This window comes from Anopheles nili, chromosome 3 (assembly GCF_943737925.1).
Source record: "Anopheles nili chromosome 3, idAnoNiliSN_F5_01, whole genome shotgun sequence".
Classification (NCBI taxonomy): Eukaryota; Metazoa; Arthropoda; class Insecta; order Diptera; family Culicidae; genus Anopheles; species Anopheles nili.
Window position 1 is genome coordinate 26186150 of NC_071292.1, and position 18351 is coordinate 26204500.

Below are 18351 nucleotides of genomic sequence, written 5' to 3' on the forward strand. Positions count from 1 at the left end.
GGCTAAATCGAGATGAATGGGGCGGCTTCGTGCTGCAGGAATCTGCTCGCAGGTTGCTTTTGTACGTTGAATTTGGAAGGAAAACGCTCTGCTTCCCAATGCACCGTGGAAAATCTACTCGTTGGTGGCAGTTTAGGATATTCAATGAATTAATTGACTATTTGAGGTAGTGCAAGATTCAATCGTTTTCTCACGGTTATTCAGACAGCTGTATTCGCTTGTCATAAGTGAATATTATTTTTCTCAAATTTATCTTTTTGAATGGTGCCTTACAGCTCTTATGAAAAGTTTGAATATGTATACAAAATCAAACGTAAGGTGAAATTGTTATCAAGTGCGCTGATATGGTTTCTAGCAAGTCTAATATTATATTAACTAGTTAAGTAAAGCTTAATAGTATGCAAAAGTTTTCCACGTCGGTTTTCGATTGTATCTCCATTTTGCCTCCTTTCAAGGATGGAGAAAGCAACGTTTTGGCACTATTTATATTGATCGATTAGGCGTATGTTTTCGGAAGCAGCTGTCGAAACCCATCAAGTTCTGTCTCACTACTGGAAAGACAACGATTTCATTCTGTGGCTCGCAGCATGTTCCACCGTTTTCAGCAAACACCCCACGTGCCTTTGACGGATTTTTTCGTGCTTGACTATCCGAAGCTTCTGGTTCAGCCATATTCGATTTTAATTAGTTAATTAACTTTTTACATAACTGTGCGATGTCGGGTGTGATCCAATATGGGTGGAGTGTCGTACTGGGTCTGTTTCCTAAAGGCATTCACTGGTTGCTTAGCTCAAGTAAGAAGTGACAAATGGAAAATGTAATAAACCGGACAACCATTTGTAGGTTTGCACCAAAGTTGGATCGTCGTGGCAAATAAATCGCTAGGAGATAGAAAAGCTAACGGATTGAACCTGTGTTTATCAGTATGGTTATAACAAATCTTGTTGTTATATTTTTCATTTACAGAATCAATTTAATTAAAGTGCTTAACATTACTGCTCAATACAATTGCATATTTTTATTACTATTTTTATTGAATGATAGTTATTCTTATCTAATTACAATCTCAGCTACTTGAAGAGTTTCAAGACATTTTTAAAGAATCAATATTTGCGTCCTTGCATTAAGTGTAAGATAATTTGAATACTGTTTTCTTCATACGGAACGCATTTTTTGTGATTTTTTTTCAAATTATATTTATTTATCAGACGCTGTGATGCGGAAACGCAAAACTGTCCATTCGAGTTACGATGACCTCGAGGTTACATCGACATGCTCACATTCCAGGAAAACTCGCTTGCAGCTTGTCATTTTCAGCGAAAGGAATCGCCAGCTTTCGAATCACCTCCAATCGATCGCAGCTTAGTCGCGAAGCGAGCAATACTTGGGGCAAAATATGTTGTAACCATAACCCGAGGAAAAACGAAATATGTTCTCCGATCTTGATTCTTGATTTCTGCCCTCGCGTGTTCGAACGGGAGTGCTCGGGCTTAAGCCAACTCGCTGGCCTTTCCTCGTCGAGGCCTTTCCGAGGCCAAATGGGCGGCAATAAATATTAATTTTCGATTGAACTTATCAAAATCGCGCGCAAAGGCTCCATTCCGTTGGGTAGCAGCGTGGCTCGAGCAAGAGCAAGGTGACATTTTACGATCGCCGTTGGGGCGCGTTCGAGATGCGAGCAATTTGATGCTGTATTCCTGTATTTTGCGCAGTGAAATCTCACCCCAAGCAACGTACAGTGGGGCGTCTCCCGGGTGGGTTATTATCGCTAATGAGCAACGTGAACGCAGCCCTCCGGTGGGACAAATTACCCTCCATTTGCGATTGAGGTGCGTGTGAGATGCGACCGCAACCCGAGCCCGGACTGATGAGCCGATGACTCTTGAACCCGGAGCGCTAGCTGACAATGCATACCGAGTGCGATCGTCGGCTTTCTTGCACCTGATGCACCGAAGTGCATCCCCAGGGGAGGTGGATAATTATGCGCCGCTTTGTTGGGTAATTATGTGATGAGATTATGCCGCCACGCTGCTGAAGGGAAGGTGTTTTTTTTTGCGCACAAATTACCCCTATATAGGGGTGGGATCGCATGCTGCGATCGATATCGATGGGAGGAAACGGTAATGATGCGCGTGAGTTTCTGTTTGCTAATTAAATGGCCTCAGAACGAACGCACCGCCGCAAGATGTAAGTGGCATTTTAGTCATGCAATCGATCGGGGGAAAATTGCGTGAAATTTGCTTACATTCGTGTATATTAAGAGTGCACACATGCAGAATAATACTTATTTGTGCTTTGTTTAAAAATTTATTTTGTGAGAAATCGTGTGTGTTGGAGATGAACGATGATGATGTCTATTGTTTATTTATGTTATATTAATATCCAAAAACATTAGCCTTGAAAAAAAAAACTAGTCATTCCATATGCATGCTACCGACAATATGCATATGATATGAAGCCCAAGAAAGTAAATACAATGTGCTCATTTGTATCTTCTATTGCTCTCCTGAAGCTGCAACGATATTCGCGATTTATCAGTCTATTAGCCGCAGGATTGGTCTTTAATGATGGTGCTTAGCCTGGACTGGGACGGTCGATCAAATACACATTCGATGATCGAGTAGCCCTTCACGATCTGTTGGATTATCACCGCAGGACAGCGACGACGAGGAAAACTCGCGCGAATAGACTTCCGCATAACTCCCCACAACATAAAAAAACCATCGGCTACATGCTACACACGTTGGTCATCTAATTTTCCGCCACACACGAAACGGTCTTTCTTCGCAAGCCACACGAGTCGCTGCAATTCGCATTCGGTGCGCGTACGATATGATTAATGTACGATCGCGCGTAAGGCGGCGCGAGATTCGAAGGCAACCAACCGCGACGCAGCGGGAAAAGGATGCACTGGTCGTTTCGTGGGGCATAAAATATGCATTTCACCGGGAGGCTATTATTTCTCCCCGCGTGCAAATGCTGCAGGTGAGCGTAATTAGTTTAGCAGAGCAAATGGGACGGCCATAAATCAAACCTATTTACAGGTTACATTTTACTAGCTAGGTAGCATGGCACGCTTGCCATTCCATTTCAATTTGGCAAATATTTTTCACCCATAAATTGATTGCCATAGGGTATGTTGGAGACAAAATGTGATGGTACATAGCTTCTATGTGCTTAAATATATCTTATACATATGTTTTTATTTTATGCATTGAAATCCATCTCCATCTAGCCCTTTGTTTTCATGCAACAGTCATGCTCTAGAAAGCGCTTTTCCGATACATTTTCGCGACGCAGGTGTACCATTTTTTTCTGCCCATAGCTCCATTGCCTCATGCAATTGAATGCAAATTCGCAGAATCACTTGGGTAATGATTAACGGCCGACTGGAGCCGGGACCCTCTATCAGCCAGTCATGTTTCGGAAGGTGTAACGCTTGACAGTCGATTAGAGGAACCGGGCAATGGAGGGCTCCCACTTTTTGTACGTAACGTTGCAATTTCCCCCTATTGCAAAACAATCCCATCCATCGGTGGTGTTTTTTTTTTATACTTATAATTTTCTACACCATGAAATGATTCACGGTGCTGTGCGAACACATTTAAACCCACCAGCCTGCCGATCGATGAGGAAATTTAATAGTTCTTTACGATGGCAGCACGCAAATGCCGATCCGAGCAGCGGTTTTAATTGTCCGCTCGGATGCTGCCAATAGACTGTTCTGAGCAGAGAAACGCGCGTAACAGTTACGTTACCGAGGAAGGAATTTAATGCTACCTTCCTACGGAGGGGCATAATACTGCCGGAGTGATTGTAAATCTGGGGAAGCGTTAAATAAAAACAAAAACTGCCGTTTGGCTATATTTTACCCCAACGCTTCGCTCGCGAGATGCTTATCCCAAGCCTCGGTGCAATGCTTGCACAACAATTCCTCGTGATGTGCCGTGGCGGGTGCGTTTAATCGAATCATAATCTATGTTATGCATCTGTTGCACACCTGCATCCGCGCTAAGCTGATCCTTCTCATCGGCTCGCTAGCGTCACAGCTTGCGCGTAGCTCGCGTAAAGAAACAGTTTTTCCCTACGCCATGCGCAATTTTCTTTACGATCCCATAAATACCACCCCACCGGAGCGTGGTTATCGTTCGTCCCGATCGAGGTGGCCGCTTAATAAGGGGCTCGCGTAGAGAGTTCGCGTTCCCGCGTGGGACAGTTTCGATCGCGTGACTATCGATAAAGAGCATCGCAGTATCGCAAAAAGGGATGCGCCATTTTCGATTTCAAGATGCACCCCCCCCCATTTGCCTGTCTTCTTTGTTTTCGTTTTTTATTACGCCCTAGCAGATAATTCATTATCCTTGCGCGATGATGATGGTTTTTGACGTCAACCGGACGGTGCGGAGCGTGATTGATGATAAGTTTTATAAACGGCACTCATTACGATAAACCGCTTACCGGCTGGTGGAAGGTGTGTGTTTTTTTATATTCGAATGAAATAACAGGTTATTCACACTTTACCGTGGAATTATGGTGCGGTGGTAACATGAATCTTCAAACACGTCCAAGCACGCACCCGGTGATAATCGGAAAAAGGTTTAAAGTTAATTTGACGCAAAAACCGAAAAATAAAAACCTAGACCACCCCGTTACGGCGTGTAATTTCAACCACTTTGCAGCCGTGTTCGAACCACTGGGTGGTATAAAAATGTACTGGCCACTTCTTGGGTGCTTTCCTGAGACTGTCAGCACGGGTAGTCCATCAGTTTAACAGTGCGTTCACCAAACGGGTGGCAAAACAAAGTAGCAGCGGATGTGCGTTTCGCTCGATCCGGAGCTTGTGAGCTGGCCCTTTGCTGTATCCCTTCACGAAACCTTCGCTCATTCGCGGGTGCGATAGAGTCTTTCACTTCGCTGATGAGTCTCACTTGCACGCCAGGACCACCCGTCGCGGTCACGAGTAGAAGGCTCCTTTACACTCTCGGGTCAACATACATTTTCGTTTAGGAAAAGATTAATAGCACCACTAATCCGCTGTCATTTCCGCACCGCGGCCGATGCATCGGTGCAGTTTTGTGCTGCATCATTGTGGTATGTGTGGTGAATGTTGCCACCGGACTCGCTGGCTGGGAGGGCAGTGGATATAGAGCGGGAAAAACAGAAGGGTTTTGTGCGGGGTAATGCAAACACGTGCCGAGAACAATGGCCTCGGTGATTGACCTTTCTCGCCGGGCAGGGTGTCGATGGTAATAGTCTATCATAAGATCGACGAAGGAATGCACATTACGTGACGGAAAGGGCTCACGTGCGTGAAAGGCGCGCGACCGGAGAAACCCTTAGCTTAGGAAGTTAGCTGCGTTTTGTTCTGCGACTCCGGATGGGAGAGGACATGAGCAAATTGACACGAATCTAGGTGTCGTAAATTTTAACTACTTGTGCTTCGACGCCTCGAGGCGGCTAGGGAGTTGTTCAAGGATTCGTTTCATGGGAATGCATATTTTCCACAAAACACAAAAGCTACATTACATTTAATGTCTTCGGTTGTAGGGCCGTTTATTAGTTTCTTTCTTACAGGTGAAAGGAAGTCATTACGTTCCGTACCGTTCCGTCCTTCCATATGGTTACATCAATCACCTTCGGGCAATGGCACTTTACTTTCCATCCTTCCCAGGCTTTAGTTTTAGTTTTTTTTAGTTTAGTTTTTCCTATTTTTACACGCCCAAATGGCGGTTCAATCACTCACAATTATCATGCCCATCGGTAAATGGGCTTCCTTTGTGACGAGATACCATTTTCGAGCTCCCGGTGCACAAATCGAGCAGAAGCATTGTTCTTTTTGCCAAATTATCGGGCGATTTCTTTTCGTGGGAATCCTCGTTCCCGTGTGCAGGAAATTGTCGATCGCTTCTTCCTTGACTGTCTTCAAGGACTTTCGGAGGCGCTTCTTAACAGAGCAGCAGTGCAAAAAAGTGAAAGGATCGAAATCAGCGAAACCGCAAGTGCAGCCGCGGGGGCACGCCCGCGATGTCAATTTGGACCAGCCCAAAATGGGGTGGGTTTTCGCGTCGGTTTGTGTTTTGCACCCTTGTAATTGAAGCGAACCCTTTCGCTCTGAAATTAAGGAAAAAAGAAAATACAAAATCTGCTGGCGAGTGTTTTCCAGAGTGCGCGCGCGCGCTCGAAGGGACTTTTGTTCAATGTCCAGTTACGCGACAACGCGCAGGCGCGGCTTTGGAGTTGTTATTTTCGGACACCAGCAACACTGAAGGGTTGTCGTGCGCCTGGACTCTCGTGCAGTCAGAAATGTTGCTAAACACCTTTCACCCGGGTGGCCGCGTGCGAGGATGTCGGGATCGATTTACGTGCAGTTTTACACACATTTACCCGCGGCTCGATGCGGGCCCTTATGGGCTGTGGTAGGATAAAATATAGAAAAAAAAAATCCCAAAATCGGGCCAACATGTTAAACATACCGTTTTGTTTTGAACTGACCCGCTTGGTCTTGGTGGATAATATATCTCTGCCGGTCGGGAGAGAATGTTACGACATGAGCGTGTTCCTGCTGATTGGCCTGACTGATGTCCAGACGTTGCAGGCTTCGAATTAAGAGGAAAATATATCCCACTTTTGCGTGCTTCGCTTGGGCACCGGTGCGGTTGATGAGGTATAATTTATTACCAAGGAGACCTTGCGCCTCGAAGGTCTAACTCAAGCCACTGTGATGAAGGTAATGCACCTTCCGTCCTCTCGAAAGGATCATTTATTTATCAGCTATTTTGTTGCTCTACTTACGAGTATTTATGGACCGGTATGGTCTACAGCTTTTCATATCTTGTAGCAATGGTTAAAATGTACTGCAATGTGACGAATAGTGTAATTTGCAAATATTTCAGAAGCCAGAATTTTAGTAGATAAACAAAAGAAAAATGTAAATCTACTTTATACAGCTCATCAATAGGGAAATAATAAGCATCAAGCTTAATTAACCTATAACTCACATAAACATGAGTTGTTACATCCTACTCGCATGTCAATTAAATTGACCTATAATTCTTAGATAAATTTTATCTAAATCTACCGACATTTCCTTGATAAACGCAAAATGACGCTAACGCCGTTTAAAGCTGCAAATTTTCATGTCCATAGTAAAAAAGCCTATAAACTTCCCGAGCGCAGGACATTTGCACAAACGCTTAGCACAAAGCACCTGCCTTCAAGCCTCGACCTGATCCCTTGGGTGCGATATCGATCGGCCCACTCGACAAGCACCAAGTGGCTCGTTTGTGCAGAAAAGACATAAATCGATTAAATGCACCGATCAGTTCGCACCGTTTCATCCCCGGTGGTTAGGCTCAAGAGAGGCTTTCAGTTGGAGGGGTTTTACCAACCCACCGTAAGATACCGATCGGATACGTGGCCACCGGAGTGTCCAGGTTGGCAAACACCGCGCAACCTCCATCGATGGGGCCACAATTTCCGAGACAAAAAGGGCTAGTTTCCGACAGGAAAGTGAAGGCGACTCGGTGTTTTTCTTTCGGCCTTTCACGATCTCCAGCGCAAACTAATGCAGCCCACGCCGTCATCATTGACCATCATCATCATCATCGACGTCGCCGTCACCGTGGAGTGGTTGGGGAGATGCAATATTGCATTGTAATTGCAACAACTCTGTTACAGTTTCAGGCATCCTAAGCGCAGGCGGAAGGACTACGCTTCAAACGAGCGTTTTTGTGTGTCTTTCTTTCTTCCGAACCGCTGCCAGCCGTCCGTCGAGCGATCGTTTAAATTCATTACCATAATCGAAACGTACGGCTCACGCGAATGTCAAGATCTGGCGCCTCGTGGCCACTTGGGGGATGGTATTTTTTTTGTTTAGCGTTGTTTTCCTTGCACCCCGATCAAGCTCGCGCGCATAATGCGAACCGATCTGGCCGCTCGTGCCGCATTCAAATCGACGCCCGCCCTTATTGCCTTTCGCGTGCGCAAAAGTTCCGCATTGTGGCCAATTTTGCACCGATCGGACGTGCGGACTCGCGGTCGTCTGCGCCTCGACGCGGTTGGCCATGCGTTCGGTGGCGATCGCTGCGCATAAACCATCCCCACGGCCCACGGTCGGCTAATAGTCGCCTTCCGTTCGGCCTCCTATACCTCTCTGGGGTTTGGGTGGTTGCGCATGCAAAAGGTTGAAAGTGTTAGAGCGCATTCCCGGAGCATAAGTGACTTATTGTTTCAGCTCGGCCGTAGCCTTGCGCGTGGGGGTGGTGGTTCGCCAATTTGCGCAAAGCCTACTATTGACTTTGACACTTCCGCTTTCGGTTGGAAAGCGGCTTTGTGCGGTTGGATGGAACTGACCGTGCTGCAGCTGGCTTGAGCCACGGTTGGGCTATAAATTGGAAAAGCGGTAGCGTTTAATGGTAGACTGCTGCGCAAATTGTTATCCTTGTGCAAGTGAGGAAAAGTTCACTAGTAATAAAAACGGAAACTATGCGTGCTGAATGTAAGGGCGGTTCATTTGCGTACTTTTGAAGGATATGCGTGGGCTTTGTGTGAGCTAATCTGGTATTTAAAGCTAAGTGGCGGTACATTAGAAGCGTATCGGTTGACTGAAGCATCCAATATGACTGGAAAACCATTGGCAATGATAATGTATAAGATATGATTTAAATAGCGTTCGTTTTTTCCACCTTAGGCTATAATTTTGCATGCAACTTATCGTAAATTACCTTATGGTAGATTCGTAAGTGAATTGAAGTAGAATATTATGATATATTTTTACTAGTGCTGCTTCAATCAACTACACTTTATTTCCTCTTCATTCAAGTTTTCCATTTTCTCGAGAAGCTGTACATTGACTGATGAGTCTAGTTATGTTTCGATTTGATCGTTTCGATCCATCTCGACCCGCATTACAGAAAGAATCGAAAGTACAACCACCCCAAGCATGAGATCACGATTATCGCATCAATTAACTTTCATTGAGGTTGAGACCAGGCACTCGTTTCAAGCGATTTTTTTTCCCTCGTTCAATTTTTCGAATCGTTCACTTTTTTTTTGCTCATTTTGAAGGACATTCCGTTCATCTCTTATTAAGCCAAATCACCATCATCCCCTCAACGGTGGTCAACTTACGATAGGTGCCGCGCGAGAGCGCTGAGAAGCTGGCTCGATGACTTAATTAAGCCGACAGCTGTACGGTACTTATCGGAATCGATGGCAAGATTTATTATATCACTGTTCGGTCGTGTTGTTTTTTTTTTAATTACCTGCAAGTAAACAGAAGAAAAAAAAAAGAGTAAATATCTGAGACAACGGCAAATTAGCATAATGTGCTCATAATTTCGTTCCAGTGCAAGCTTATCGTGCCATGTCGCATTTTCGGACAAAAGAAAACAGTCGGAGTAATGTCTTTAAATTTGAGCCAATTAATGATCACGGCCACGCTCGGGAATATGCTGGCGGGTTGATAAATGTCGGACTAAATATCACTCAGCGGCTTCGTGTCACTGGTTCGATGTTCGTTAAGCGTCTGGAAAATGTAGTCCAGAAATATGTCCAAAATATTTCGTCACCAGTGGACAAGACTCTATGATTGGATCATGCATAGGTGGATGCTGAAGTAGCATTGATGATTTTTCCCTCAACTCTTGCTAATGAACTCGACAAGCTAACCGGAAGTATGATTTGTGCTGATTTACTTTCTCCTCGTTAATCACTTTGCCGCTTGAAATCTACCGGCATCATGCTTTGATATTTCACTGGTTGAGGTGTTCAGACTTCCCTCGATCAATTCCACTATCTGTTTTTCACCCTCAAAGCCACTAGTTAGCTGAGGTTAATAATCGATAACGCACCGCTGCGAGGTGTGTTTTTACTTCTTTTCCCGTATGTCTTGTCTCGCATGATTGATGACCGCCGCTCACATAGGTGGTGTTGTTCGCCGCAAACGAGTGAAGCTCAGTTTCTTGCCGCTTTGACCAAACGACCTCTTGAACCGGGATGATACGGATGGTAGCCAACCCAGAGGACGGTTTAGCTTGCGGGCCATTTTTCATACCCTCCAACGCCAACAATAGACCAAAACTGTCGACATTTTCGACAGCAAAGTATCCAAACACAAATCCATCACGGGAACCGTGCTTCATGTCAGGAAGCTGGACGAGCCAATCTGAAGCTGGGTGAATTGAATTTTGAGATACTGGGCAGGTGAAAAGCTCCCAGACTTACGACGGGCTCGTGTTTGTGAATTCAATCCATTGTTGCCCTTGTGGGAGCGAGTGCACAACGATTGGGAGCAACATGCTAACATGTGTTTCGTGTGACTGAACTGATTTTGTAAAGAATTATGCTTTTAAAATATTAGTATACTAAACTTTGTTTATACTATGCTTTAAAACTTTATTGTTGTACTGTTTATTTTGTTTATGTGTTAAAATTATTTATGTTCTTGAAATTGTTTCACATTAATTAAATTACCTTTCCTTGTATTTGGATTTTAGAGAATCAGAAACAGTTGTCTTATAGAAAAAGAAGCGAAAAAGAGATACACAACGTTTAACCTACGCCGTTTTACTCAATTACGAAACCTCCCTTGCGCTCTGCGTGGGTAGAAAGAGTTCAATGCGTCACTAGGCGAGAAACGCGCGATCCCTTGCCCGTACCGATCAATCACAGCCCGTTCCCGGCTGTTTGATTTAAAATCGTAAGCAAACGCTTCGTCCAGTGCGGGCCCACTGACTTAGTGATCCCGAATGCGACGCACGATTATTCCCGTGCCACGGCAAAACCAACGCTGTCAGCTGTCCACCGGCTTAGCTCATGTGCTGGTTCGCGTTCCGGCTGACGTTAATTAAATATTCCCTCCCGTAAAAGCTCGCACGGCCCCAGCCATGCTCTCCCGAGAAGGTTTGGTGGTGTTACGAGGCGAAGAAAGTGTCACCGATCAGGGATCTGGTGCAACTTTTTCCCTCGATGATCTCGCAGCGCGATCAAGGTGCCCCCGGTTACGATCATCGGCCTCGCACCGGCTGAATCTGGATTGAGATCACATCCAGCCTAGCCCGGCCTCGATTGCTGGCTCGAGGATCTCCCATCGGAGCTACCGTCAATGTTCGCAGCTCCAATGCTCCAGTTTGTGAGTGCGTTTTCGTCCCGGTTTGTGTACACTTGAATTTCATTGATACTTGCACAGCTGGTTCGAGGCCCTCTTTCTCGACCAGCCCGTCCTTAAATTCGATCCACACGTTCGAAGCGGGATTATGCAATCGCGCCGGTGCACCGACAGAAACCGAACGTACCAGGGAGGAGATAAATTATGAACGGAAAGCGGGTGACATGCCCACACTCTCGTTGTACGCGACCCCGGGTCCTGCCGCTCGAACGAAGTTGGCCAGTAGGTAAGTGTGCTGGAGGCCAACGGCGTACTTGGACCCGAAAAAAAAAGAGCCAACGAACAGGAGAGAAGAAAAAATAGAGCTATCCTAACCAGCCTGGGGTGCTGGCGAGAAACCAGTCGCTGGCTGACGGTGACTACTGCCGTGCTCTAGCCCGATCGATGCTGGAACAGGTCTTTAGATAAAAAGAAACATCGTACACAAACCCACACGGTGGAGCAAACACACCAGCCGATGCCGAGATTGCCAGGAGACACACCGAGAGCAGGAGTCGCGTCGTAGTGAATAAAATGGCCATGTTTCTTTCTCCCGGGGCAAATCGTGCCTTGGTCGGGGGTTCGATTTGATGGCGTCGACGTTTCGTTACGTTCGCGCTAGGGCTCGGAAGCTGGCCCTACGGTGAAACGGGGAAGAAAATCGGCTGTGGCAACGGTTGTCATTTGGCACCCGTCCGTTTCGAACGAGCATGGGGCTTGGGTGGTGACGAAAAATTGCGATAAATTGCCAAGGGTTCAAGACCCTGGGTTTGCGAATAAAGATGCCAACTGGAGAGGGCGAATGACGTCCGAGAATGACCCATATATTGGTTCGGGAACAATGAGCAGCGATAAAAATGAGTATAAGCCTTTATTAAACGGCAAATACTGTAAATTATTCAACTTCGTACACGGCAGTGATTTGTGTATGAGATGATTAAGCTTAGCAATGAGTAAGATTAAAGTTTTCAACGTCTATCTTATGTTAAGGATCTATCCAAAAGCTCTTCAAATACCTCACACCAGCTATAGTAAAAAAAGACTGTTGTTCAATAGGTATATTTATTTTTTATTTTAATTAACTTATTTCAATACATTCCTTCCCGTCGAATAATGCTTAAGATTATATCAAAAAGATCTCCATAAACAAAGGATCTCTAGCTAGTTCGTGGCGTAATCTACCACAAACGAAAAAGAACCATTATTCAAATGACCGAGCTTAATCGCACCTGGTCAAAAGATACACCACGAAACGTCTTAATCGATCTCGGGGTGCGCACGAGATGATCAAAACCTTTAAATTATCATCCAATCCCACCAGCATCCTCCCGCGCACAGGCCGTATGTAAATTAGGCTAACGCCCCATTCATCTGTTCGTTGGTGCGGCGGCTTAAAAGAGAGAAAGAACTGAGGGAAAAGACTGATTTCCTCCCCACCCAAACAGGTGACGATGGGCGCAGAGCCATGCGCGCTATTAAAAAGCGCCATCATCTTGCGGCACGAGTTTCGAGCCCATCTCCTCGCCTGATCGCTTTCGAACCAACGACCGGTGTTGGGCGCTTTTTTTTATATATTATTTTATTTGTGTACATATTTGGCTCGTTCGTGGCACCGCGAGAAGAAGCCGAAACCCGAGAGCTTGCCCCACCTCACGACGGGTGTTTTTATAGGAGGCGTTTGCGCATGTTAACAGCGGCGCTTTTAACTTTTTTTATTTTTTTTTTGAAAGACGCGCCAGCAGGGCACGCGATCGCGCCTTTTATCGCGCCGCTAAAGATGTCCCCTCGTGTGAATCTTTTCGGTTTGCTTCTTCTTGTACCATTTTACCAGCTTTCCGCGATGAAGAAGCCACCATTCGGGGTTGAGCAGTTTGTTTTCGGTTGTCGGTACGTCGACCCGTTGACAATCGCCTTTCCCGGGGAGCTTTATTTACTTTACGCTCATCCTCTGTGCGTGTGTGTGTGTGTGTTTGTTGACGCTGGGTGGTGCAGGGTGACTCTCTCTCCGGCTCTTCGCGCTACGTTTGTTTTCCTGTTCGATGATCGGATTATGTTAAATAATTTATCCTCTTTCCGTCTTCGCACCATTTGTGACGCGATTAGGTGGAAATGGATACTCGCGGTTAATGTGGCGCTTGGCAGCCGGACGGTGAAAGGCTTATGATTTATGATTCGTTGGGGGGATCGTTGTTAATGACAAATTTAAATCAAGAGAAATGAGAGCAATTTGGCACGTTGGCAGCGCGTGTTACATTTCTTTGAGTTCTACCACTCGTTTGAAGAATATGTCATAATCATTTTCCCATATATTTCGATTGATTGGTTTCAAATTTAAAATCCTTTATGGCAATTTGAAGCCTTATTGTCTAGTGTTGTAAAAAAGACTTTTTAATTGAATGAAAAGTTCTATGTAATGAACAATTACTTGAAAAAGTACATTCATCCAAATAATCGATTAAAACTAGCTAATAGGTAAACGTTTATATGAACTTTTGAACTTTTAACGATCACGTCTTACTTCACACGATCGCTGTGGCCAAATAAATCAAAGCTACACCAAAATGCATACATCCAGTCTATCATGCTGCCGTGCCACTTTTAACAAAATCGTTAGATCGCTCACTTGCCCTGCACTTAGTGTCGCGAGCGCCCGCAGGACGTTCGAGATGTCTTACGATCTCGTCGACAAATTGCACCGGGATTGGCCAGTCTGCCCCGGGAGCCCTTTGACAAACGGCCACATTAGCGCCATCATAAAAAGCACGTGTATCTCTTTTCTCCCCTCCCCCCCATCGTCTCTGCCAATCTCCCCACGGACCGAGATAATATATGCACAGGAGGGCACCATTTCTTGGCCGAGGTCCCCAAGCGCTCACGATCGCGCTGGCAAACATTACAACAACATCGAAAAAAGCGGACCACGCGGAGCGAGACAAAAAAAAATGGAGAAAATTAAGCCGAAATAAAGATACTAATAATATTACCGCCCGGCCGAGTGGCCACTCGGCGCCCCCACAGTGACGGGGAGAAAAGCGAAAAATAATGCCACAGAAAGGAAGAGCCCCATGGCGTACGGTTTTCGTCCCCAAACGATACCTGCTTCGAAGGGTGCGCTTATGAAAGGGGTCGCTTTGTGCGCGGCGTGCAGAAAGAAATATGAACACCGCCGGTGGTAATTTCTTTTCTCCCATTACATAACTCCCACACGGGAGGTACAAAAAAAGTCGTTCAATTTCGCGACCAACAGCGGTGACCGTCACGGCTTACGGTGGAGATTGCGCGCGGGCCGCCGTGAGATAGATATGTGTATTTATTTTTCGCAAAACCGTGAACCGCCGTGTTCCCGGTAACCAAATGACCGCCCGCAACGATTTTCGTTCCATGCGCCTGGGGCCGGCCTAGTTTTGGGGTTGCACGGTTCAGGTCCCCAAAGCAGGCGGGCCCTTTTTCTGTGGCCTCGCTGTGGTGCGCTGAAACAATGGCATTCTTTGAAAAAGTGAGTTAATTTCTTCGAGATCAGTTTGCTTGGTTGCTTGTTCGCGGGTTTGCGGAGTTCTCTCTGTTTTTTTTTGGTTTCGCGCGTGTCTGCGACCTCGGAGACCTGGTTGGCCTCGTGCATGCGGTAACTACGTCGACTTCGTGCAGGAGACCCATGCACAGTGACGCTGGACGTTGGCGTCCTTTTACGACGGGCTTGGAGATAGACGAATGATATGAAGGTTCGTTTGAATGCGCTGCTGGTGCTTTCGGGGAACACGGATGACGTCCAGCTGAGATTTTCTGTAAGACCTAGCGGGGTGCCCAGAGTGCTCGGCTTCCGGAATTTGTGAAATATTTTACAGTTTCTTTCACTCTGTATATGTGTTGAATTGTATAACATCAATCCTGTCAAAATCATCAAAGTTTCATATTCTCAATTATGCCAAGCAAACGGAGCCAATGAATGGTTGGTTAAATACTTAAAAGAAGTATTAAAGTTTTAAAGTTTTAAAGAAGTTTTAAATTGTTTGCTTGAGAAAAGAGCACAAATTCCAATAGTTATTCCCAAAATCCAAACAACACAAATCTCCCCAAAACATTGCTTGAATATTGGACAAAAACTATCGAAACAAAACGCTCCAGCGCTCCAGAAGTGAACGCGCCAACTGGCCCGTTTTTTTCCCACCACCACCACGCACGACTACGGGGAAAAGAAAGTGAAAGCCATAAACCAACGGCCCGAGCGGTTGTTCCCTTTCAATTCACTCGCTTTTCCTCCGTACGATCCCGCGCTCGATTCTAGCGCACAGAACACTTTCCTTCTCACCGGCCGGTGGAAAAGCGTCGGAACGCAAGCAAAGGACCGCGACCACGCGAGCCGGGCAATTTATTGTTATGCAAATCGAACGCGAGCGCATTCGCACCATCCCGGCTGCACTTTGCTGCTTCGACAACCCAACACTAAAGGGCTAGTGTGTGTGTGTGTGTGTGAGAGAGAGAGAAGGCCCTTTGCGTTCGATCGCCATCGATATGCAAGCCGTCTCGAGTCGCTCGCGGTCGTGGATCGGCGACCGTGTCATAAAGCATCACACATGCCCATAAATATGGTCCCGCGCCGGGGCCATCGCTGCTGCAAGGAAAAACGCGAGCAAAATGCCGGACGGGACCCGGACCGCGCACGACATCAAATTAATCAGATCGTTTATTACGTAATGCGCGCTGGTGGGGCCGCGAAAGCAGGCTGAAATTACGGGATGCATTAGGGAAGCTAACTGGTTTCCTTCGGGGCAAGTGCATTTTTACGTGGCCGCCCGGACCCAAATAGATGCCCGCGTTGCACCGGGGGTGAGAAAAATCGCGTTGAAACAAGGCGGCCTTCTCTCTCTCTCTCTTTCTCTTGAGGTGGCCAAATTGAGCTTGCGATGCAGGCGTTACAAATATGGCGCTGGGAATAAATCTCGGCTGGAGCTGACGTGGTTTGAGCTGCTGAACCTTTGCGGTTAGAGCTCGGGCGTAGATCGAATGGGAAATGAGGCCCTAAAGCCGTGGACAATAGGACGCACGTTCGCGTGGCGAAGAAACGCGAACGCAAATGGTTGGGCTAGATCATAGGGCGAATGGGTTTTGGAATGCAAAACACCAGCAATTGAACTTTACCCACATGGCAGGCGGAATTAAATTAACGCGAGTGTCTCTTGCCACGTCTGACCGTAAACGAATGGCTCATAAATACATGAAACCGATCGCTCGTTGATGTGACGTTTGGTGTTATGGTGTCACTTTCAACCACCTGAATGGGGAGCAATCCATTTCAAGGGTCAACTCTGTGATCAATTTTGACGACATGCTGTTCAGATCAACGGTTAGTCATCAGGTGATAAAAACCCAACATAAAGACGTCTATTTTGCGCCTGTACCTTTGGAAGTGACCTGTGCTTCCGGTCTGGTGGGGTTGCAACACCATATCAGAGATCCTTCCGTTATCGTTGGCGCCACAAGATTTTAGCCTCCCTTGTCAAGCGAGCGAACGAGCCGCACATTCACCGGCTTATCTTATAAAGTGTTCATTTATTTGGCTACAATTTCAGCGTGATTATGAGATGCTCCGTTTGGGGAACTTTCTGGGTACTGACGACTGTCACCATGTCAGCCTTGGTTGGAGCTGATTGATTAGGGCTCCGGTTGCGTGACACCCGGGAGCTGATGAGAGCAGAAGCATGCGCTAGAGATAGCGAGACGTAACGATGGGGGTCCCTATCGGTTGCACAGCTGCCAGGAGCAGAGTGAACACTGTTCGTACGTCTGACCACCAGCGAGCTGGGTACAGGTGTCGGTAACAGATTGTTGGCGTTTCGTGCAACCGCGACTGATCACTCGACGGTTGCTCACTGTAGGGAGAGAAAAAAAACGGTGGAATATCCACGTCTCGTTAATCAACGGCTTCCCAATAATAATCGTAACACCAACGAAAGGGCGTTGTGCCTCTCACCGTAGCGCTCTGTCGTGTAGCAGACGTACACCGGTAGCGGTAGCTGACGTGGTGAACGTATGTCCTCTTCAAACTCATCCATAAGGGCGGATTTTGCTGCGTGTGCAGCCATAGCAAAGATGGACGTTGCACGCGCTCCGGAACAGGGACAACATCCGGCTGGACAGGATGGAGTGACCGTGGTCGGTGGGAACGTCGGTGTGGAGGTCGTCAGTTGCGGAGTTGTCGGAAGTGTCGGTGGTGGCAAGGTCGAGGACGTTGTCGTTGAGCTAGGGAACGGTGTAGAAGTGGGCAGAGTTGGTGCACACGTGGGACAGGTCGTCTCGGGAGTAGCAGTCGTTGGCATCGGTGTTGTGGGAAGGGTTGGTGCACAGGTTGGACACGTGGTATCTGGTGTGGAAGTTGTTGGCATGGGTGTGGTGGGTAGAGTAGGCGCACAAGTAGGGCAGGTTGTATCTGGAGTTGAAGTCGTCGGCATAGGAGTAGTTGGCAGAGTCGGTGCACAGGTAGGGCATGTGGTATCTGGAGTGGAAGTTGTTGGCATGGGAGTAGTCGGAAGAGTTGGTGCACAGGTTGGACAGGTAGTGTCCGGAGTAGAAGTCGTCCATTCCGGAGTTGTCGGAAGAGTAGGCTCTGGAGCACAGGTGGGACATGTTGGATCCGTTGGATACGGTGTGGTGTAGTCAATATCTCCACAGACTACCGGTATTTCTTGCTGAAATTCGCAATCATCGCACTGGTAGCAAACCAACTGAGGGTACACTAAAACAGCAAACAACAGCTTCTTCAATCACGTGACTATGAGCTATCAAATCAAGTCCAGAATTACCTGTCCCCACGAACAAGGCACAGAACACGCCGAAAATCACTAGCTTTGTCATGTTTGAATCCTATTGCATGCACAAGAACGTTTACTTTGAACCGGACACTACAAACTGATGTTGAGTTCCTGAACCGCTCCTAGGTATATAACAATGTCTCATCTTATCTCGCGAACAGATACCTGACCCATCATCAGTGGCCGATTTCTTCATCGTATGTAAATTACCGATAAGCGTAACGTATCCGTTTATTTTCGTGCTCTTCTCCTTCAGTTCGGTGATGCCCCAGTTCATTGAATTGTCCACTATCAATTAGCGGCCAAATGATCTCTCGCCATGTGACAATGAACGTGCGGGGGTTTTGGGCGTAATTTGGGTGGCATTTATTGTGCGTTATCAACAGAAACAGATAATAG

General features: G+C 46.6%; 1 protein-coding gene across 1 annotated transcript; it reads right to left on the reverse strand.

The window, feature by feature from the left end:
* Window positions 1-16879: 16879 nt before the first annotated feature.
* Window positions 16880-17995, reverse strand: LOC128727004 (mucin-2-like). The gene is made up of 3 exons (XM_053820860.1): window positions 17944-17995; window positions 17115-17876; window positions 16880-17013 (listed from the first exon to the last, which is right to left on the reverse strand). Exons 1-3 carry the CDS (start codon window positions 17993-17995, stop codon window positions 16880-16882), a joined length of 948 nt encoding a protein of 315 aa, XP_053676835.1.
* Between the last annotated feature and the right edge of the window lie 356 nt (window positions 17996-18351).

Excerpts from the sequence above, each read along its gene's own strand:
- LOC128727004 (XM_053820860.1), bottom strand. The coding sequence starts at position 17,995 with ATGACAAAGCTAGTGATTTTCGGCGTGTTCTGTGCCTTGTTCGTGGGG. Across the intron at positions 17,877-17,943 it reads TGCCTTGTTCGTGGGGACAG|TGTACCCTCAGTTGGTTTGC; the intron begins GTAATTCTGGAC and ends TTGCTGTTTTAG. Across the intron at positions 17,014-17,114 it reads CTACACGACAGAGCGCTACG|TGAGCAACCGTCGAGTGATC; the intron begins GTGAGAGGCACA and ends CTCTCCCTACAG.